The 19,959-nt window shown below is 41.0% G+C and overlaps 1 protein-coding gene and 1 pseudogene across 8 annotated transcripts in view; one reads left to right on the forward strand and one right to left on the reverse strand.

The window, feature by feature from the left end:
* Positions 1–1,967: 1,967 nt before the first annotated feature.
* Positions 1,968–2,087, forward strand: LOC120363526 (5S ribosomal RNA; annotated as a pseudogene).
* Positions 2,088–4,703: 2,616 nt separating this feature from the next.
* RCAN2 (regulator of calcineurin 2) overlaps positions 4,704–19,959 on the reverse strand; it is a 293,376-nt gene continuing 278,120 nt past the window's right edge. For 5 of the 8 annotated variants that reach the window (XM_074397863.1, XM_074397865.1, XM_039467522.2 and 2 more), the window contains one exon: positions 5,090–7,250. In XM_074397863.1, coding sequence (XP_074253964.1) covers positions 7,090–7,250 — 161 coding nt within the window. In that variant the 3' untranslated portion in view covers positions 5,090–7,089. Of the gene's footprint in view, positions 7,251–19,959 lie in introns of all 8 variants that reach the window. The other 3 variants (XM_010333966.3, XM_039467519.2, XM_010333968.3) reach the window with 1 other exon arrangement.

The following is a 19,959-nucleotide window of genomic DNA, read 5'->3' on the forward strand; positions in this document are numbered from 1 at the left end:
CTCCAGCCTGGGTAACAAGAGTGAAACTCCATCTCAAAAAAAAAAAAAAAAAAAAAAAAAAAAGCTTGTCCAAGAACACAAGTGTACTAAGCAGTGGAGCTGAGATTTAAGCCCAGGCCCTGTGGCAGCAAAACTTGTGAATGTAGGCATTAACCAGCCCGCCAATAATAATTGTTACTGTTATTAACTTATTAAGTCCTCATGATAAAGGTAGATTTTTATGCCCATTTTACAGGAGAAGAAACTGAGTTGTAGGGACTTTAGTAACTTGTCTAAAGTCACACACACAGTCCCCATCCTTTTCTCATATACAAGGTTGACAGGAAGTGGTGACATCTTTTGAGATGGGCTGAGGAGGCACATGGGCCAGAATGTGGGTTCTGCCTTCCCTGTTATAGACCTGTGTTTTTAATGAAGTCCCCTGACAACAGCAGAACAGGCATTGTCCTCACGCCACAGGGATGGTTGGGAGAAGCCTCCTTTCTCCACTGAGTAACTTTGTGCTAAGTTACCTATATGTCTACCCTACCTATCCGCCACCTAAACTCAGCAGGACAACACAAAGAAAGCATGAAGAACTTTTTTTGTGCTGCTTTTGGAAAAGCTGCTAAACCCTAGCATAACCAATCCATATGAAGAATGAAACAGCAATGATTGATGAAAAAGAGTTTTACAATTCCAGAGTGCTCAATGTGATAAAAGAAGGCTATTGAGGATGATGTATGTGTTAGACTTGTTTCTCCAGGACCCAGACACTGAGAGGGAGATGTACATGCAGGAAATTAAACTGGGAGACTTTAGAGTCCTCACCTGTTGGAGATAAAGGCAGTAGGTTAGAGCAGAGTTGAACTAAGATACCAGCTTCAGCCTATGGCACAGGGATAGCTCTGGAGCTGGAGTGGTCCAAGGGAAGGCCTTCCTTGATTAGTTACTGGATGTGGGCTGTCCCCAAGGAGGGTGAGACCTTGGGTGTGGAGCATCTCTCTAGCTGAATGCAATGCCTGGCCACTCCGAAGTGGGGAGCTGGGGCTCACTACAGCATCCACAACAGCACATCTGATAGATTATCAAGGTGTTGAACTTGGCAACTTTGTAGGGAAACTATAAATCTTGCTTTAAGAATAAAATACCCCACTGGCAAACCCAAAGACTGTTTAGGGAACAGTAATGATTTTCCTAATGATGGCGACTGATCAAGGAGGCCTCATAGTCCTGCCCAACCCTAAAAGTTTTCTAACTCAATTATTAGGTAAGAATGGAAAATAACACAAAAGAACCAAGGAGCTATTGTGAGTGAATTTTTTAGCACAAAGTGTTTCATCCATTTCTGCCTATTTTGGGTTTCCTGTTTCCACCCTATGCCAAATGTGCTTGCGTACACATACACACGACTAACCTTAAACATGGCTTCCTTTTAGAGACATAAAAAGCTCATGAATCAACTCCAATAACATTCCCCCAGACTTTCTTTGAAAGGTGCAGATGAATGAGCTTGACAGAAAACTTTTTTGCTTGAAATTTTCCCTTTCCCTTTGCATAAATTTAAGGGGAAACGCTGCCAAATGTTCAATGACGCTCAGCATGGTGGCTTCTGGCAGGGACACTCTGTACCAGCAGCTAAATGAATGTTTCCCTGAATCACTGACTTATCATCCTTTGTCACTTGCTCTGTTCCCCACCTTTCTGCACTGAGGCTTTCTAAATGATGTGAGGAGGGGAAAAAAAAAAAAAAAAAAAAAAAAAAAAAAAAAAAAAACTTCAGAACCACAACAAGACACTACGTATTGATGTTGGATACTGAGAATTCACTTGGTGTTAACACATAAGATTTCAGTGAGGAGCACGAAGCTACTGAAAGCTATAAATGGGTAAGAGGGGTCAAGCCCTGACGCTATAGAGTATCTGGACATTTTGGGCTGTGGCTTTGTGTTAGGAAACTTCCTGTTTGTTTTAGGATTTACCAGGCAGTCTACGGCCATACCACCCTGAATGCACCCATATCTTGTCTGATCTCGAAAGCTAAGCAGGGTCGGACCTGGTTAGTACTTGGATGGGAGACCGCCTGGGATTACCGGGTGCTGTAGGCTTAAAAAAAAAAAAAAAAAAAAAAAAAAAAAAAAAAAAAAAAAAAGGATTTACCAGAAAAATTGGGTGTCATATAATTCCCTGTTGAAAACCCTTAAAATGAACCTGAAGCCCCCTAGCCTGATCTATTAATAATAAGTTCCACCGAGCCTGGGCCCTGCCTGCTTTCCAACCTCATCCTAAACAGTGCTCGCCCTCACTCCCTGTGCCTCAGTCATACCAACATCCTTCAGGCTCCCCCAACACGATGAGAGGAGGCCTTTCCAGAGTCATGGCCTTTAAGCCCTGCTGCCTGGAATGCTTTTCTAGCAGCACTTCTGTAGCCAGTGCCTCCAGGTCAGCTTAAATGTCACCTCTTTAGATGGCCCTTCACCGACTATGATCCTCCACTTTTATTCTCTATTCTCATAGGGTACTTTTGGTTTTCTTCTCTGCACTCACCTATGAGAATCTGTGGCCATTATATGCTTATTTCTTATCTCTTTTCCATGCTAGACTCCACTCCCTGAAATGGCAGAGACAAAAGCTACCTTGTTCACCATGGAAAACCCAGTGTCAGGCACACAGTTTGTTACTTGAATGAACAGTGTTTCACCCGATGCGTAAGTCCTGTGCTCTCTTTTAAAAAGGCACACTTATTTACAGATTTTAAACGAAGGCTTTGAATATATAGAAATATCTCACAGACATAAGATGGGAGACTTATGTTTTTAGTATGAGGACGTTCTAAACCCCCGTCCCAACTAAAGGTTCCTTCTTCCCCGTTCTCAGGGAGAACAGCTTTTGTATTAGTTGAGGTATAACTGTCTGTAGCATATGACACATATTTTAATAAATTTTACATGTGTATACATCCATATGGAGATCCAGATCAAGATGTAGAATATTTACGGCACCCTGGAAGGCTTCCACATGAGAGGGTTTCTCTCAGTCAGTACCTTCCAAAAGGTGGCCACTGTAGTGACAGGTCCCCCACCAGGTTACTGAAGGGTGTAAGTCTGCTGCCTGAACTTGGAAGGCCAGGCAGTGAGCGAAGACCTTGGTGCAGAGCTGAGGAACAGGTGTCCCTGAGAACCCAAATAGAGAGTATCTGAGGACCTACCAAGAAAAGCAGTCTCATTGTTCAAACACAGTAGGCAAAGCACCAGAAAATTAGCTTGAAAGCAGTTTAGGGATGGAAGGCAGAACAGGTCTCTAGAGCTATCTTGCCACCATCCAGAAGTGCCTTGTATGTAAGTCCTAATAAACTCATCTGCTCCTCACATTGGACTTGTCTGAGTCATTCTTTGGACTCTTAGCACCTTCTTAGTTTGGGAGTGGGGATAAGGGACCTTACAGTCCTAAGTTTTTTTAAATAACATTCACCATTATCATTTCTATTCATATTGGCCAGTTTTGACAGTTTCTTAGCTTGCTAAAAGGAGGCATGCATTATATATTCTTTCATGTCTAGTTTTTGTTTTGCTCAAAATATGATTTTGAGATCCACTTACGTTCCTATATGTACCACCAGTTTATGTGTCTTACTGCTTTGCAACATTCCTTTGTGTGAGGTTAGCAGTTTATTCTACAGTTGAAGGACATTTGGGTTGTATCCAGTTAATGGCTATGACAAACAACTTTGCTAAGGACATTATTGTAGAAGTATTTTGATAGGTGTGAGCACTTGTATCTGCCAGGTGCATGCCCTGGAGTGGAATTGCTCCCGGAGAGGCGGGTTAGCTTTAGCAGAACAGTGCTGTGAAGTGGCAGTACCAGGTGACACTCCACCAGTGGTGCATGACAATTCCTCTTCCTTCATATCCTTACCAGTACTTAATATTTCCCCAGACTTAATTTTAGTTATTCTGACAGCTCTGTGTAGTATCTCTGAGATTGTCATTTGCTTTTGTCTGATAAGCAATGAAGTTGAGCATCTTTTGAATGTTAATGGATCATCTGGGCATTTTGTGTATGTCTGTGTGAGAATTGCCTGTATGTGTGAAGTGCCTTTGAAATTATTTTGATGATAAAGGCAATGGATTGTCTATGTTTTCCTTAATGATTTGTAGGTTTTTTTTTTTAATTTGGATATAATTTATTTGACAACTACATATATCTCAAATACCCTTTTCCAGTATGATGCTCTTCCTTTTCATTCTCCTAATAGCCATCTGATGAACAGAAGCTCTTTATTTTAATGAAATTTAATGTATCAATCATTTAGATTATGATAGTGCTTTTTTTCTGAATAATAATTTTTTTTGCCAACCCAGGTCTCTTACCATGTTTTTAACGAGAGAATAGAGTGGGAAGACATTAAAAGAGTTTCTTAGTATACTTGAAATGGCTTTTAGAACCAAGATGTTGAAACACAGCAGTGATACAGGAAGCTCTTCCAGTTCCTCTCATCAGAGTCCAACCCAGCCCTTCAGGCTCTGCTCAAATCCCCCTTCCCTTGAGAGATGGCTGCCAACCATCTTCCCCCACTTTCAGGAAGAACCTAGGTGTATGGGTTAACCCCACATGTTGGGGACTTCTTAGAAAAACTCTAGGTTGAAATGCACTCCTCCACAATTACCCCTTAACAATACTCAACGCAGGTCGACAACACAGAAATTACACCACATGGACAAAGAGTCATTCACCAGATATATTTGAAGTCTAAGCTCGTTGAGCTATACACGTGCACAAATGATTCAGTTGGTGGAAATTTTCCCGTTCCCCTTCATTGTTAAACTTTTCAAACTTAAAATAGTGCTAAAGAGGTTTGCATAATGTGCGTCGTGGAAATGCTGAGGCAATTCTGACTTTCACAGTGCTAGGAAGTTCCATTGCAACACTTCGAGGAGCCTTTCCATTTCTTATCGTTCTCCTAAGGAAAGCCCCTCTTTTCGCCCCTCCCCAAACCCAACATAGTGAAAGAGTTTCTTGATCTGAAACAAGTTAACATTGACGCAGGGCAATGTTTTACTAACTACAGAGGTCATACACTTCATTGCATTTCTTTTATGACTACACAAAATGGTCATTTCAACTTTTACTAAGTTGTTAAAAATGTCAGACATGTCTTTTTAAAAATCATTTACAAACATTTTCTCTCACCTAGATTTTTTTTAGAACCTGCATTCTGGAAATTCAGGGTAGCTTAAAATGTCAAATGACCCCACAGATGGCTGAGAAGAGTCAGCTTGGAAAGGCTGGCTGCTACAGTGCTCTGCATCTGAATAGCTGAGCCTACTATTTCTCCCACTAGAGGACACCATTTCTCCACTATTAAGTCTGTAGTCTTTCATCATCAAAAACCTCCACAGCAAAGGAAAGTCAAAGCATATGCTTATTGTACACTCCTCAGATTTTATTTTTAAAAGGAGTTTTCATTTTCCTTGTGGAAACTCAGGATTTTACAAGCAATGCTCTCCTCAGTTTCACCTGTACTGTGTTCAGTACTATATTGCTATATTCACAGTAAAACGGACTTTAATTTCTGAGTGATCAGTCTATGTTTTAAGTTTCTGATGAAACTAACATACACCTTAGTCAAAAACCACAACAATCCCTCAATCTATTGGCTGTGTTATTGTTCTTCTGTGTTTTTCTGAGGCTTGGGTAATGAAAGTAATTCCCCACTCCACTGTAATCTGCCTTTGCATCTAAAGTAAGTCATTAATGTACAGGAGTAGATGATGCCTGGCACATATAGCAGAAGGTAATGGTTCTATAGGTGTATCTTCTGTAATGCACTTTGGGCTAGAGAAATAGAAAAATTACACGTAACAAAAACAAGTAACTTGTCTGAGCACACGGGCATTGCGTGAGTAGGACCGGCATACATGTTTCTATTATACTTCCCCATTTTAACATGCTCAGCTGCTGCTGCTGCATTCTGGAGTTTTAGCTTCATACCAATCACCTACAATTGACACTTGCATCTTTATTTAAAAACAAGTGGTCTTGATAGCAAAGATGTTGGCTAATGATGTATATATTGGCATTAGATATTTTGTGTCCTTTCAAAATTCAGCGTTATCCATACTAGAGTGTAATATTATCAGAGTATCTGTATTAGTATATGAAGGCATTCATAAGCAATGCACATTATGTTCTGAAGCAGCTAAAGGTTGAACAATCACTAAATAAAAAAAAAATCCAGATTTTAAAAGCACAGCTGAAACATTTGTACAAATATACAAAGAGAGAAAACAATCATTCAGACACCATGAAACTTTTGTAATAAATAGGTTCATCTGAAATCGGTCTCTATCACCCTGGACAAGCCTCCCCAATGAGGCTGGGAAAGTTCTACAGGGGAGCAGTGTTCAAAATCTATTGAGGAATATCTTTGGAGCCAAGCTCAATTTTGCCTCCGGGAATTTCAACAGAGCTACGGTGTATTGACTCACAATAGTGAATATACCCAGACTTGTTGAGCTGGAATATGCTGATAAATTTCCTAATCTAGATAGGACATGGCTGGCTGCTGACAATCTGTGAGTTATAGGATATCTTCAAATCATGAAAATAAATGCTGGTGATCATGCATGTCCTGGGAATGTCGGGATGCAGAGGACTGAGTGAGACCAGATAGGGATATCTCATGCAGTCAAAGTCAAGTTTACATATGGTCCTATTTAAGTGGCCAGGAAACAACAATGCACACATGTCAGGACTGGGACTGAAACAGCTCACAAACAACACAGGTGCTATTTGTTACTGATGTCTCTGGTTTGGATCAACATGAGAGAACAAAGATATAGGCTGTGCTGATTAGTTAATAAGAAAAATACTACTTTTTTCCCTAGAACCTTCTAAATAATGGGTTATACTTAATGGGTATGATATGATCAGGAGACATATCACCTTTTCCTAGCCCTTTTGTCTGAGAGGCTTGATAACAAGGAAGGAATCTCAAACAACCAAACACCCAGGAATTTAAAGGCAATTTTTTTTTTTTTTTGACAAACAACGAGGGAAAAAGCATGATAAAGAGGAGACGGCTATTATCATAGAGGCAGGGCAGGCAGCTCAGTTGGACACGGAGGGTGGCAGGCCAGGACGCCGAGTCTGGATGATTTTTGGCTTTGGGGAAGTCTTTGGGTCCTCTTCTTCCTCTATGTCACTGTCGCACACGTGCACGACGACACTTGGGGTGGACTCAGTCCCTGCATGGAGCTCATACTTCTCTCCTGAAAGGCAAGAATAATGCAAGTGAGAAAAAGGGACGCATTTCAAAAGAGATACTGGGGCAGGGTCTGCTTGGAAAATGAGAGGAGCGTTTTATAGGGTCTCAGGAAGGCTGTGAACTTATGCAGGGATGGCACAGGGTGTTGGCAAGTGGAAAGAGATCAATTTCCTCATATCCTGGCTCTGCCACTTATCAACTGGGCAATCCCAAACAAGCTATTCAACATCCTTAACCGTAAATTTCAACGTGGTAATACCTCCACTCCATAGGATGGTGGAGAGGACTGGATGGGCCTGGTGTTTAGTCATATTAGTTTCTCTTCTATTCTCCAACCTTGATGCTAATTGTTGAGTAACCTTGAACCAATAATTTCACTTCTTTATCTTTTGAATGTGGTGGTCTCTGAGTTCCCCTCCAGCTGTACACTTCTTACAGCCAGAGCTGCTCCAGGATGGAATAAGGTGGGGTCATCATATGCCCAGGATTCACAATGGTTCCTGGGGAACTGGGTTAGATGACCATCAAGGCCCTCTCTAGTTCCAAGTGTCTATCATTCTTGACTGGCTCATCCTACAGTCAAATTGCTGTTAGCCAACTGGCTTTCTGTCTGTCCTTCCGTTGCTTCGGTAGATGTTTCTTGAGCATCTCTCATGGTCTAGTGCTACTCATAAAGGCTACATGGCATGTATGTGTGCCTTTTACAAGTGCACAGTCCAGTGGAGACATGTGGAGACAGATGTTTCACAATATAAAATGGTGAACACTAGGGTGGCAATGTGTGTTAAGGACTATGGCACCAAATAGTAAGGAGCAAGTAACTCTGAAAGGCTTTGTAGTGGACTGGCAGCTGGCCTGGGTCTTGAAGACAAGCAGAAGACCTCCAAGTGGTGGGGTAAGGGGAGGGGGCATTCTCAACCTTCATGCTTGTAACTTTTCAACTTCATTATTGACATAATTGTCTTAATCTTCTCCAGATATCCCATCCTTTGCTTCCCATCTTTCATGGATCAAAAGGAAAATCTTCCCAAAACAATGACTCCCAGATATCCTCCTGGCTAGTGGCTCTCTAGATCTCACAAAATCAAGCATAAATTTTTTAGTCTAGCACAGAAGACTCTGCATAATCTCTCACCAATCTTTTCCAACACTACCTGCATCGATTCTTTCTTCGTTTTTGTCAATCTGGTTTATTTGTTGGCTCATAATCATGACAGCTACGTTATTAGGGCCACAAAACTAGCTACTTTTACGTGGCATAGCCTCACTTCTTCTCCAGAGTACGCTAAATGATACCCTTCTTCCAGGATCAAAGCCAGAACCCACGTGGCTCAGGAATCTGCTATTCTGTCTTTCAAGTGCCTCCACTGGATGGCTGGAGCACGTATTGTCAGTTCCAGTAACAGGGCACTAATTATGTGCTACTGTGCCTGAATGGTGCAAACAGCAAACTTTCACAAGGTACAGTTTCAAATTCTGGGTGCTGATGTTAGGGAATGAGGAGCATTGATAATGCAATAACTATCAAACCTCTTCTAAGGAATACTGGGAAGGATATAGACATTCAGAGTCAGCCGTTGTGATTGGTTGAATTCAGTCCCCTGGAAAGATGTTGAAGTCCTAACCTGTAGCTGTGAAAGTAATTTTATCTGGAAGTAAGGTCTTTGTGGATGATCAAGTCAAGATGAGGTCATTAGCGTGGACTCTACTTTAAGGTGACTGGCATCCTTCTAGAATAAGGAATTTTGGACATTGACACATACACAGGGAGAATGCCATGTGAAGATTGAAGTTATGTAGCCATAAGCCAAGAACTACCCAAAGCTAGGGGATACCAGTAACAGATCCTTCCCTGATGCCTTCAGAGAGAGCATTGCCCTGTTTACACCTTAATTTGAACTTCTAACTTCCAGAACGGTGAGCCAATAAATTTTTATAGTAAAATCCACTCTATTTGTGGCTTTTATTTTATTTATTTATTTATTTTCTTTGAGACGGATTGTTGCTCTGTTGCCCAGGCTGGAGTGCAGTGACGTGATCTCGGCTCACTGCAACCTCTCCCTCCCATGTTCAAGTGATTCTCAGGCCTCAGCCTCCCCAGTAGCTGGGATTACAGGCACACACCATCACGCCCATCTAATTTTTGTATTTTTATTGGAAATAGAGTTTCACCATGTTGGCCAGGCTGGTCTTGAACTTCTGATCTCAGGTGATCCGGCTGTCTTGGCCTCTCAAAGTGCTGTGATTACAGGTGTGAGCCACCGCACCCAGTGGTTAGTGGCACTTTGTTATGGCAATCCTAGCAAACAAACACAGCCATACCCTGCTGAAAGTGTGTTCACTTGGTTAAGAGTCGGAGAAGTCTTTATTGGGCACCCCTTGCTCTCGATATCATGCTATATAGAGTAAAGGCTTTCCTAGTTACGGGGCAGCAAATATTTCACAGAAATACAGTGTTACAGCTTCAGTGTTTCCCTGCATATTATAGTACAGAGAAATAGAAGCAGCCACAGCCACTGAAGCATGGCTGATAAAGACTGTGTTTAAAGTCTAGAAGTGGTGAAATCATAGGTAGGGAGAACTGTATCAACAAGCATTGAATCTCTGACACAAGTGAGCTGGTATGACCCAGTCTGATATAGGAGAAGACAACTAACCCAGCTATGCTGTAATCCACTGGGAAGTTGCATACTACACATATATGGTGCAGTGCTGTATGAATTGATGCTAAGTAGGTTCATTTAATCGTGTGGGTTCCTTTCTCCCTAAAATATTTTGGCATTTTTATTCATGTCCCCAGGAAAAAGATAATCTGCAGACATTGCTAAGAAGAGAAACCTACGTCAAACCAACTTTATCCAAGGGTTGTATCAAAGGCTCTGGGTTGGGGTGGGCGGCTCTGGTTGGGGGTGTCTCTTAGCAGCGGTTCTGAAACATCTGACAGTAAACTGAGAGCTTTTTTTTTTTTTTTTTTTTTTTTTTTTTGGAAGAGTTTAGGCTGGGCACAATGTCTCACACCTGTAATCCCAGCATTTTGGAGGTCGAGGTGAGTGGAACACTGTGGTCAGGAGTTCAAGACCAGCCTGGTCAACATGGTGAAACCCCAACTCTACTAAAAAAAAAAAAACAATTATCTGGGCATGCATGCCTGTAGTCCCAGCTACACAGGAGGCTGAAGCACGAGAATCACTTAAACCCAGGAGGTGATGGTTCAGTGAGCTGAGATCGTGTCACTGCACTCCAGCCTGACCCATAGAGCAAGATTCTGTCTCAAAAAAAAAAAAAAAAAAAAAAAAAAAGAGTTCACCAGTATGGGGATGGAACCCTGCAAATTTTGATTTAGTGGAATCTGCATGTGTACACTGCTCAGTGCTTCTGTGTCTAGGTGGCCATGGTTACACAGAACTGCCAGCAGGAGGCCATAGCCCCATGAGGACACTGGTGCACACATAATAGTGCCCTCTCCCTTCCTCCATTCTGCATAATTTTGTTTTTTTTTTTTTGCTGAGAAATGGTGACAGTGCAGGTAGAGGACAATGGAGGGAAGGAAGTTGAGAATGCATAAAGGAAAAGAGGGAAGGAATCCCAGATGGGTTCTATGGCATTCCCAGCCACCAGCTTCCATTCTGGTGTTCTCATGGTTGTTCAGGAGAGAACATCAAATGACTCAGAGTTCCACAGTTAACAATGTCTGAGTTGACTGCATCCAGGGTTTCTCAAATGTTGTCTTTCCTTTAGGAACTCTTTGCAATTCTAAACGAATGACACCCTCCAAAGAGAGACAGAGAAAGAAATGTTTGCTGAGTCATCAAATATGGTGGCAATTCTCGTTTCTGTGTATAGGATTTCTTTCGAGGTCTTACATTTGTGGGGGAAGTCCCTTTTGAAGAAACACTGGTAGCTGCTGTAGTTTCATTCATTGCTCTGTGGATGGGGAGGCACTGATGAAGGGGGAATGGCTCTGTCATCCTCAGATGAGGAATAGAAAGAAAACTGCCACAGAGATGCAGGATATGGGATGGAGGTGAGGGCAAGTCTCAGGCGAGAGAATTCAGAGAACTCAGACACCCTTTCCCTTTTTTCATCTGTTAGCAAGAAGCTGGACATTTTAAAGAAATTGCAATAAGATACACCTAACAAAGCTAGGCCTTTGATTAAACCTTTTGTTTTCCCTGGTCTGGATAAAGAACATTTCTTTAAAAACACCCTTTTTTTGTTTTTGTTTTGTTTTGCTCTTGTTGCCCAGGCTAGAGTACAATGATACGATCTTGGCTCACTGCAACCTCCACCTCCTGGGTTCAAGTGATTCTCCTGTATCAGCCTCCTGAGTAGCTGGGATTACAGGCAGTGGCAACCACACCTGGCTAACTTTTTGTATTTTTAATAGATACAGGGTTTCACCATGTTGGCCAGGCTCGTCTTGAACTCCTGACCTCAGGTAGTCTACCTGCCTTGGCCTCCCAAAGCACCTGAGCCACCGTGCCCGGCCTGAAGACAGCTGTTTTGCAAAGCATTTACCACTTCAGAAGTGGTTGCTTTCCCCTCAGAATAGGTGTGTTGGGGGCACACTCAGGATGGGAGGGCAAGCAGGGAGTCCACTCTGTGTGCAGGGTACAAAGCAACTTCCACGTCAACTTAATACCATCAGATTTCTCAGTCGTAGAGCTATTTTATTGCTGTGATCCCATTAACTCTGACATTGCACTGTTCTATTCTTGGAAACTTTCTTACTATCGAAATCCAGCAAAGCTTAACAGCTGCTGAGAGCTCACAAAATAAAAAGAAATGGCTTTGGTCTTGCTGGATTGAATTTTTCTTTTTTTGGTTTCTTTTTCCCTTTGGGCTTCAACTAATTCCTCTGCCACAAGGGCTGACGTCAATGCTGTCACCAGGCACAGGGACCAACTGGGTTTGTTTGGGGACAGAGAGCCTGTCGAGCCTTATCCACATAGGGTGGGAGGTTCCTGCCATGGTGCAGTGAGAAAAGACTAATGGAACCAGCATTTCTCTGAAAAGACAAGTGGAGGGTTGACCCATCATATGCTCAGTCCTCTGCTGGTATTGAAATTGTCTTCTCCTCTGTGCTCAAGGAGGCCAGGATCAAAAGTCACCAAAAAGTGCATTGGTCAGGGTTTTGTACCTATCCCATGAGACAAATTTTCAACCAAGTAAATGAAAAACCTTTTAGCACATGGTTAGAAGTTAAATTCTCATTCAGCCCTTTGGAACTGACTGAGGTTTGGCCCTTCCTTAAAGTAGATGTCAAAGTTCTGTCTCCTCTTTTCCCAAGTAGCTAGAGACAGGTTTGTGACAATGTCCCAATCCCTCTACATTTGGAGAAGGGAGTTAAGGTGCCCACAGGCTGTTTCCCATTCTCAGGAGGGAGAAGGGCAAGTCCTTGTGCAGACCAGGGCCTAGGAAACTTTGTGACATGACGTAACCTCACATGGCACAATTGCAGAGAAGTGTGTTGGTGGCTACATGTCTATGTATTACAGCAGAGTTTGAGATTTATTGTTTAGATTCCTATTAAGAAAAATATGATGGAGGGAAAGAAATCCTCCTAAAACTTTAGTGCCTCCTGGACAAAGTCCTTGTATGTGTACTGCCAAGGAATAGATAGAATCCCAGAACTACAGGATTTCAAAATACAACCACATCTAACAGGCAAGGCCAAGCTTTGCACCTGCTGCTCTTCTTCCCAGGACATTCTTTCTCTTGGTCATCATGAGCTCCCAGTTCCTGCCCTGTGAGGAGCTACATATCCAGGCCTGATCTCACACCTGCATCCTGATTTACTGACATCTCTCTGTAAGTTGCCTACTCTTTTCCAAACTCACATATCTAAAGTATAATTATTTTCTCTGATAATCTAGGTTCCCTTTCCAGCTATCACATTTCTGAGAAGTGCTATCATTCTTCTAGCTTTCTAGGTGCAAACTCTTACAGTCAATCATTCTCAAATTTTCTCTCTTTTATCATTTGTCATCGGTCACCAAGCACTGTTGAGCATTGCTTTGAAACCTTTCTCTGCATGTCCCTTCCCCACATACCCCTTGTTATAAGCCTATTCATGATTAACTCTCCCACTCAGAATATTCTTTGCTGGTTTCCCCAGGACAGGCACTAACTTCTGTGCCATAATAAGCCACATAAGACAACATTTGGAGACTTCGCCTTATCATATATCTGTAATGTGACTCTGAAAAAGTTATATAACATTTCTGAAACTCTGTTTTCCTCATCAATGAGAAAAATACTCATGTCACTGGAATACCATGAAATGCAGACATATGTGTCAAATACTTGATAAAGCCCTCTCCCAAGATACATGCTATGGTTATTTAGGGTGATATTTTTTTGGTCATTGTTGCTCCCAAGTAATTTCTGGTTTCCAATATGATAAGCTAATCTGATCACATCACACAACAGTTAAAGAATTAAGCAGCTGAACAACTGTAAAGAGCATTTTTCTCAGTGGAGAAACCACCGCAAAGAGCAGCAAGGGGTGAATGATAACAAGCTGCATCCCATGGTGGCAGGCAGGTATCACATAATCCAGTCTTCAAAACAAATCCATCCTTTCTTTTTGACAGAGTCTTCCTCTGTTGCCCAGGCTGGAGTACAGTGGCACAAATTTGGCTCACTGCAACTTCCGCCTCCTGGGTTCAAGTGATTCTCCTGCCTTGGCCTCCTGAGTAGCTGAGATTATAGGTGCATGCCACCATGCCCAGCTAATACAATAATTAGTATCAATTTAGAAGAGAGAGGGTTTCACCACATTGGCCAGGCTGGTCTTGAACTCCTGACCTCCTGATCTGCCTGACTCGGCCTCCCAAAGTGCTGGGATTACAGGCGTGAGCCACGGAACCTGGCCATCCTTTTTCCTCCAACCACTGCTACCCCTTTCTCTGTCATGACTGGTAATTTTCTCTCCTTTTTTGCCTCTCTTCCTAATCTTTTCTGTATCTCCATTCTCATGAGACAGAAAATCTTACATTACCATTTTAATGAGATCTCTGATTTTTCTTTTTCTGAGATAGAAACACTCATTTATAATGCTTAATTATACCACCTTTTGTATTCATCATTATTTCCTCTAGCAATGTTTTATATTCCAAACCATAGAAATCAAGACTTAACCCTTTGTGACTGCTACAGGTTAAGTACATGTGGTGCTGAATGAATACGTGATTGATTTATGAAGAGCATCAAGCTTGGCCATTACTAACATACTTGTGTGATGTCTGTTATGTACTCACACATGAATTTTCTTCCTATAGTTTAACTTGTGTAAGTTTTAGCTTTTCAACTAAGCCAAAAACCATTTAAAGGTAAGCATCTATCCTGTTATCAGCATTCTATCAGTGGTAGCACACAGTAGGTGTCATGGAAACTCACCACATTTCTTAAACATAATGACAATTGTTTATGGAGCACTTACTAACTGCCAGGCACAAGTCTAAGTCTCTAACTACTTGGTATGCAATAGATATTTAATTATAACAATAGCTCTGTCATGTGCATTTCATAATACCTAGTTATACAACAGGAAGTTGATATCACACAGGTAGTAAATGGCAGAGCCAGGATTTAAACTCAGGCTAGCCTGACTTCAAAGAATGTGCTCATAGTCACTCGCTGTCACTAACTCTCATCCTTCCCACTGTTTTCCTATTCTATAAGCGACTCTACTGAAAGGGAGTCTAGTTTTATCTTTCACTTTTAATACATTTTCATGGCAACTCATATTTTTAGTGAATCTTTCTTCTCTAGCTAAAGATGGATTATGTATTCTTTCTGTACCCTGCTTTGCTTTGTTTTGGCCATTGACAGTTATTCTAGGTATGGTCTCTTTGACAATGAATCTTCTCAAAAGAATACAATAAATTATGAAAAGAAAAGGACTATAAATTATAAACTGAGTTAATCTGCATCTCTTAGGGAAGGAAGCTTTGGACTCTGGAAGAAGATCCTCTACATTTTCCTCATTTTTAAACTGTATTATGTCTCATGTTACAGGTGAATTCTCAACAAGAATATTTTGGTGGTAACAGGTTGTGTTTTTCAAAGATGGTCATCTCTCTCACCCCACATTCTCTACTCGAACCTTAACACATTCCATCAAGAAGTATTCCCCTTGTGTTCTCTCTCTTCAATCCTGGGCAAGCTTTACTGACTGTCTTGACAAATATAGTACAGGTTATGTAGTCCTTATCCAAAAATATCCAAAATCCAAAACGCATCTGGCCCTGAGCATTTTGGATAAGAGACCCTCAACCTATGTGGTGGAAGTAAACAGTGTGACTTCTGAATTAGGTCACAAATATGCCATGCACTTCTACTTCACTCTTGCAGAATGCTCATGCTTGAAACCCTACCTCCGAGTTGTAAGGAAGCCCAAGCAGCCCATGAAGAGGCCCACATTAAGAAGAACCAGGGCCCTGATCCACAGTGTAAGAACTCTCAGCTAACAGTCAGCATCATTTTGCCACCCATATGAGTGAACCATCTTCAGAGTTGACTTGCCAGCCCCAAGTTGTGCTGCTCCAGAAACATTGCATGGGACAGATGCGAGCCTTGCCCCTGAGCCTGGCCCAAATGGCAGATTTGTGAGCAAAATAAATGATCGTTGTCTTAAGCCCTCCATTCTTGGGATAGTTTGCTATGTAGCAATTGATAAATGGATATGGGCCATGCAGACTCTCTTTGTTCTTGTCTTCCCCTAGTTTTCCAAAGGGAAAGGAAAAAAAGTGTGTGTCTAGCAAGGGGTAGAGGAGTGAGCAAAGCTGGGAGGCAGGGGTTGCTTCTCTGTACATCTTGCCTCTCTTCCACTCTTCTTTCTGTGCCTACCACTGACCCCTTACTAGGCGCTCTCTGCTTCTATGCCTCTGGCAACTGTCACATTCGAGAAGGTATAATTAGTGTAGTTCTCACATAAGAGTGTTATACTCCTAATGGTGTCTGGAAATGGATTTTTTTTTTTTTTGTCATATGGTGTGGGTGGATGTTGGCATTTAGTAGGTGAGACCCAAGGATGTTAAATGTACTGCAGTGTGTAGGACTGTCAACTCCAAAATATCATAGCTTTCACAATGAGCAGCACTGAGCTAAGAGCTTAAAAGGGCACTTAAAATTTTTTTAAAATTAACATAGGCACTTAAACATTTTTTAAAATTATTATTGAAACAGGGACTCATGTTGTTCTGTTGCCTGGGCAGAGTACGGTGGCAGAATCACAGCTCACTGCAGGTTTAACTTCCTGGGCTCAAGTGATGCTCCTACCGCAATCTCCTGAGTAGCTGGCACCACAGGTATGCATCATCACACTCGGATAAACTTATTTTTTTATTTTGTGTAGAGACAAGGGTCTCACCACATTGCCTAGGCTGGTCTGAAACTTCTAGGCTCAACTGATGTTCCTGCCTCAGCCTCCCAAAGTGCTGGGATTTACAGGGGTGAGTCATCATACTCAGTGACATATGTTAATAAAACACTAATATATGGTTTGAAAATCAAGTGACAATAAATAGGTAACATAAACAGCCTTTCCTATGTATGATACTGGATACATAGTTTTATATGGATTATCTCATTTGATTCTTGCCACAGACTGATTTTACTATTGAAGAAGCAGAGGCACAGAGAAGTTAAGAAACTTGCTCAAGGTCACAGAGCTAATAAAATGTGGAGCCTAGATTCAAACTCACATCTGTTTTTTATTATTATACTTTAAGTTCTGGGGTACATGTGCAGATCGTGCAGGTTTGTTACATAGGTATACATGTGCCATGGTGGTTTGCTGCATTCATTGCCCCATCATCTACATTAGGTATTTCTCCTAATGACATCCCTTCCCAGTCTCCCAACCCCCTGCTATCTCTCCCCTAGCCCTCAAACCCCTGAAAGGTCCTGGTGTATGATGTTCCCCTCCTTTTATCCCTGTGTTCTCATTGTTCAACACACCCACTTATGAGTGAGAACATGCAATGTTTGGTTTTCTGTTCTTCTGTCAGTTTGCTGAGAATGATGATTTCTAGCTTTATCCATGTCCCTGCAAAGGACATGAACTCATCCTTTTTATGGCTGCATAGAATTCCATGATGTATATGTGTCACATTTTCTTTATCCAGTCTATCATTGATGAGCATTTGGATTGGTTCCAAGTCTTTGCTATTGTGAACAGTGCCACAATAAATATATGTGTGCATATGTCTTTATAGTAGAATGATTTATAATACTTTGGGTATATACCCAGTAATCAGATTGCTGGGTCAAATGGTACTTCTATTTCTAGATCTTTGAGGAATCGCCACACTGTCTTCCACAATGGTTGAACTAATTAACATTCCTACCAACAGTGTAAAGGTGTTCCTATTTCTCCATATCCTCTCTAGCATCTGTCATCTCCTGGCTTTTTAATGATCACCATTCCACCTGGTTCCAAGAATATCTTTATTTCTGCCTTCATTTCATTATGTCTCAATGTGGTTTTGACTTGCATTTCTCTAATGATTAGTGATGATGAGCTTTTTTTCATGTTTGTTGGTTGCATTAAATGTCTGCTTTTGAGAAGTGTCTGTTCGTATCCTTCACCCACTTTTTGATGTGGTTGTTTTTTGTAAATTTGTTTAAGTTCTTTGTAGATTCTGGATATTAGCCCTTTGTTAGATGGATAGATTACAAAAAATATTTCACATTCTGTTGGTTGCTGGTTCACTCCAATTATATTTTCTTTTGCTGTGCAGAAGCTCTTTAGTTTAATGAGATTCCATTTGTCTATTTTAGCTTTTATTGCCATTGCTTTTGGTGTTTTAGTCATGAAGTTTTTGCCCATGCCTATGTCCTGAATCGTGTTGCCTAGGTTTTATTCTAGGGTTTTTATGGTGTTAGGCCTCACAGTTAAATCTTTAATCCATCTAGAGTTAATTTTTGTATAAGTTGCAAGGAAGGGATCCAGTTTTATCTTTCTGCATATAGCTAGCCAGTTCTCCCAATACCATTTATTAAACAGGGAATCCTTTCTCCATTGCTTGTGTTTGTCAGGTTTGTCAAACATCAGATAGTTGTAGATATGTGGCTTTACTTCTTAGGCCTCTGTTCTCTTCCACTGGTCTATGTCTCAGTTTTGGAACCAGTATTATGCTATTTCTAATTTGATTACTATAGCCTTGTAGTATAGTTTGAAGTCAGGTAGCGTGATGCCTCCAATTTTTTTTTTTTTTTTTTTTTTTCCCCTAGGATTGTCTTGGCTATGTGGACTCTTTTTTGGTTCCATATAAAGTTTAAGTTTTTTTCCCAATTCTGTGAAGAAAGTCAATGGTAGCTTTATAGGGATAGCATTGAATATATAAATTACTTTGGGTAGTATGGACAGTTTCATGACATTGATTCTTCCTAACCATCAGCATGGAATGTTCTTCCATCTGTTGGTGCCCTCTCCTATTTCCTTGAGCAGTGGTTTGTAGTTCTCTTTGAAGAGGTCCTTCACATCCCTTGTTAGTTGTATTCCCAGGTATTTCCATATGTTCCCTTTGTAGAAATTGTGAATGGGAGTTTACTCATGATTTGGCTCTCTGTTAGTCTGTTATTGATGTATAGGAATACTTGTGATTTTTTGCACATTGATTTTATATCCTGAGACTTTGCTGAAGTTGCTTACCAGCTTAAGAAGATTTTGGGCTGAGATGATGGAGTCTTCTAAATATACAATCATGTCATCTGCAAATAGAGACAACTTGACTTCCTGTTTTCCTAATTGAATACACTTTATTTCTTTTTCTTGCCTGATTGCCATAGCCAGAACTTCTAATACTAGGTCAAATAGGAGTGGTGAGAAAGGGCATCCTTGTTTTGTGCCAGTTTTCAAAGGGAATACTTCCAGTTTTTGCCTGTGTATGATGTTGGCTGTGGGTTTGTTATAAATAGCTCTTATTATTTTGAGATATGTTCCATTGATACCTAATTTATTGAGAGTTTTTAGCATAAAGGGCTGTTGAATTTTATAGAAGGACTTCTCTGCATCTATTGAGATGATCATGCGGTTTTTGTCTTTGGTTCTGTTTATGTGATGGATTATGTTTATAGATTTGTGTATGTTGAACCAGCCTTGCATCCCAGGAATGAAACCAACTTGACCATGATGGATAGACTTTTTGATGTGCTGTTTGATTCGGTTTGCCAGGATTTTCACATCAATGTTCATCATAGATATTGGCCTAAAATTTTCTTTTTTAGTTGCGTGTCTGCCAGGTTTTTGGTATCAGGATGATTTTGGTCTCATCAAATGAGTTAGGGAGGATTCCCTCTTTTTCTGTTGTTTGGAATAGTTTCAGAAGGTATGGCACCAGTTCCAATTTGTACCTCTGTTAGAATTCGGCTGTGAACCCATCTGCTCCTGGACTTTCTTTGGTTGGTAAGCTATTAATTGCTGCCTCAATTTCAGACCTCGTTATTGGTCTATTCAGGGATTCACCTTCATCCTGGTTTAGTCTTGGGAGAGTGTAAGTGTCCAGGAATTTTCCCATTTCTTCTAGATTTACTGAATTGTTTGCATAGAAGAGTTGATAGTATTCTCTGATGGTAGTTTGTATTTCTGTGGGATTGGTGGTGATATCCCCTTTATCACTTTTTTGTTGCATCTATTTGATTCTTCTCTCTTTTCTTCTTTATTAGTTTGGCTAGTGCTCTATTTTGTCGATCTTTTAAAAAAA

Source organism: Saimiri boliviensis, chromosome 4, assembly GCF_048565385.1.
Source record: "Saimiri boliviensis isolate mSaiBol1 chromosome 4, mSaiBol1.pri, whole genome shotgun sequence".
NCBI lineage: Eukaryota > Metazoa > Chordata > Mammalia > Primates > Cebidae > Saimiri > Saimiri boliviensis.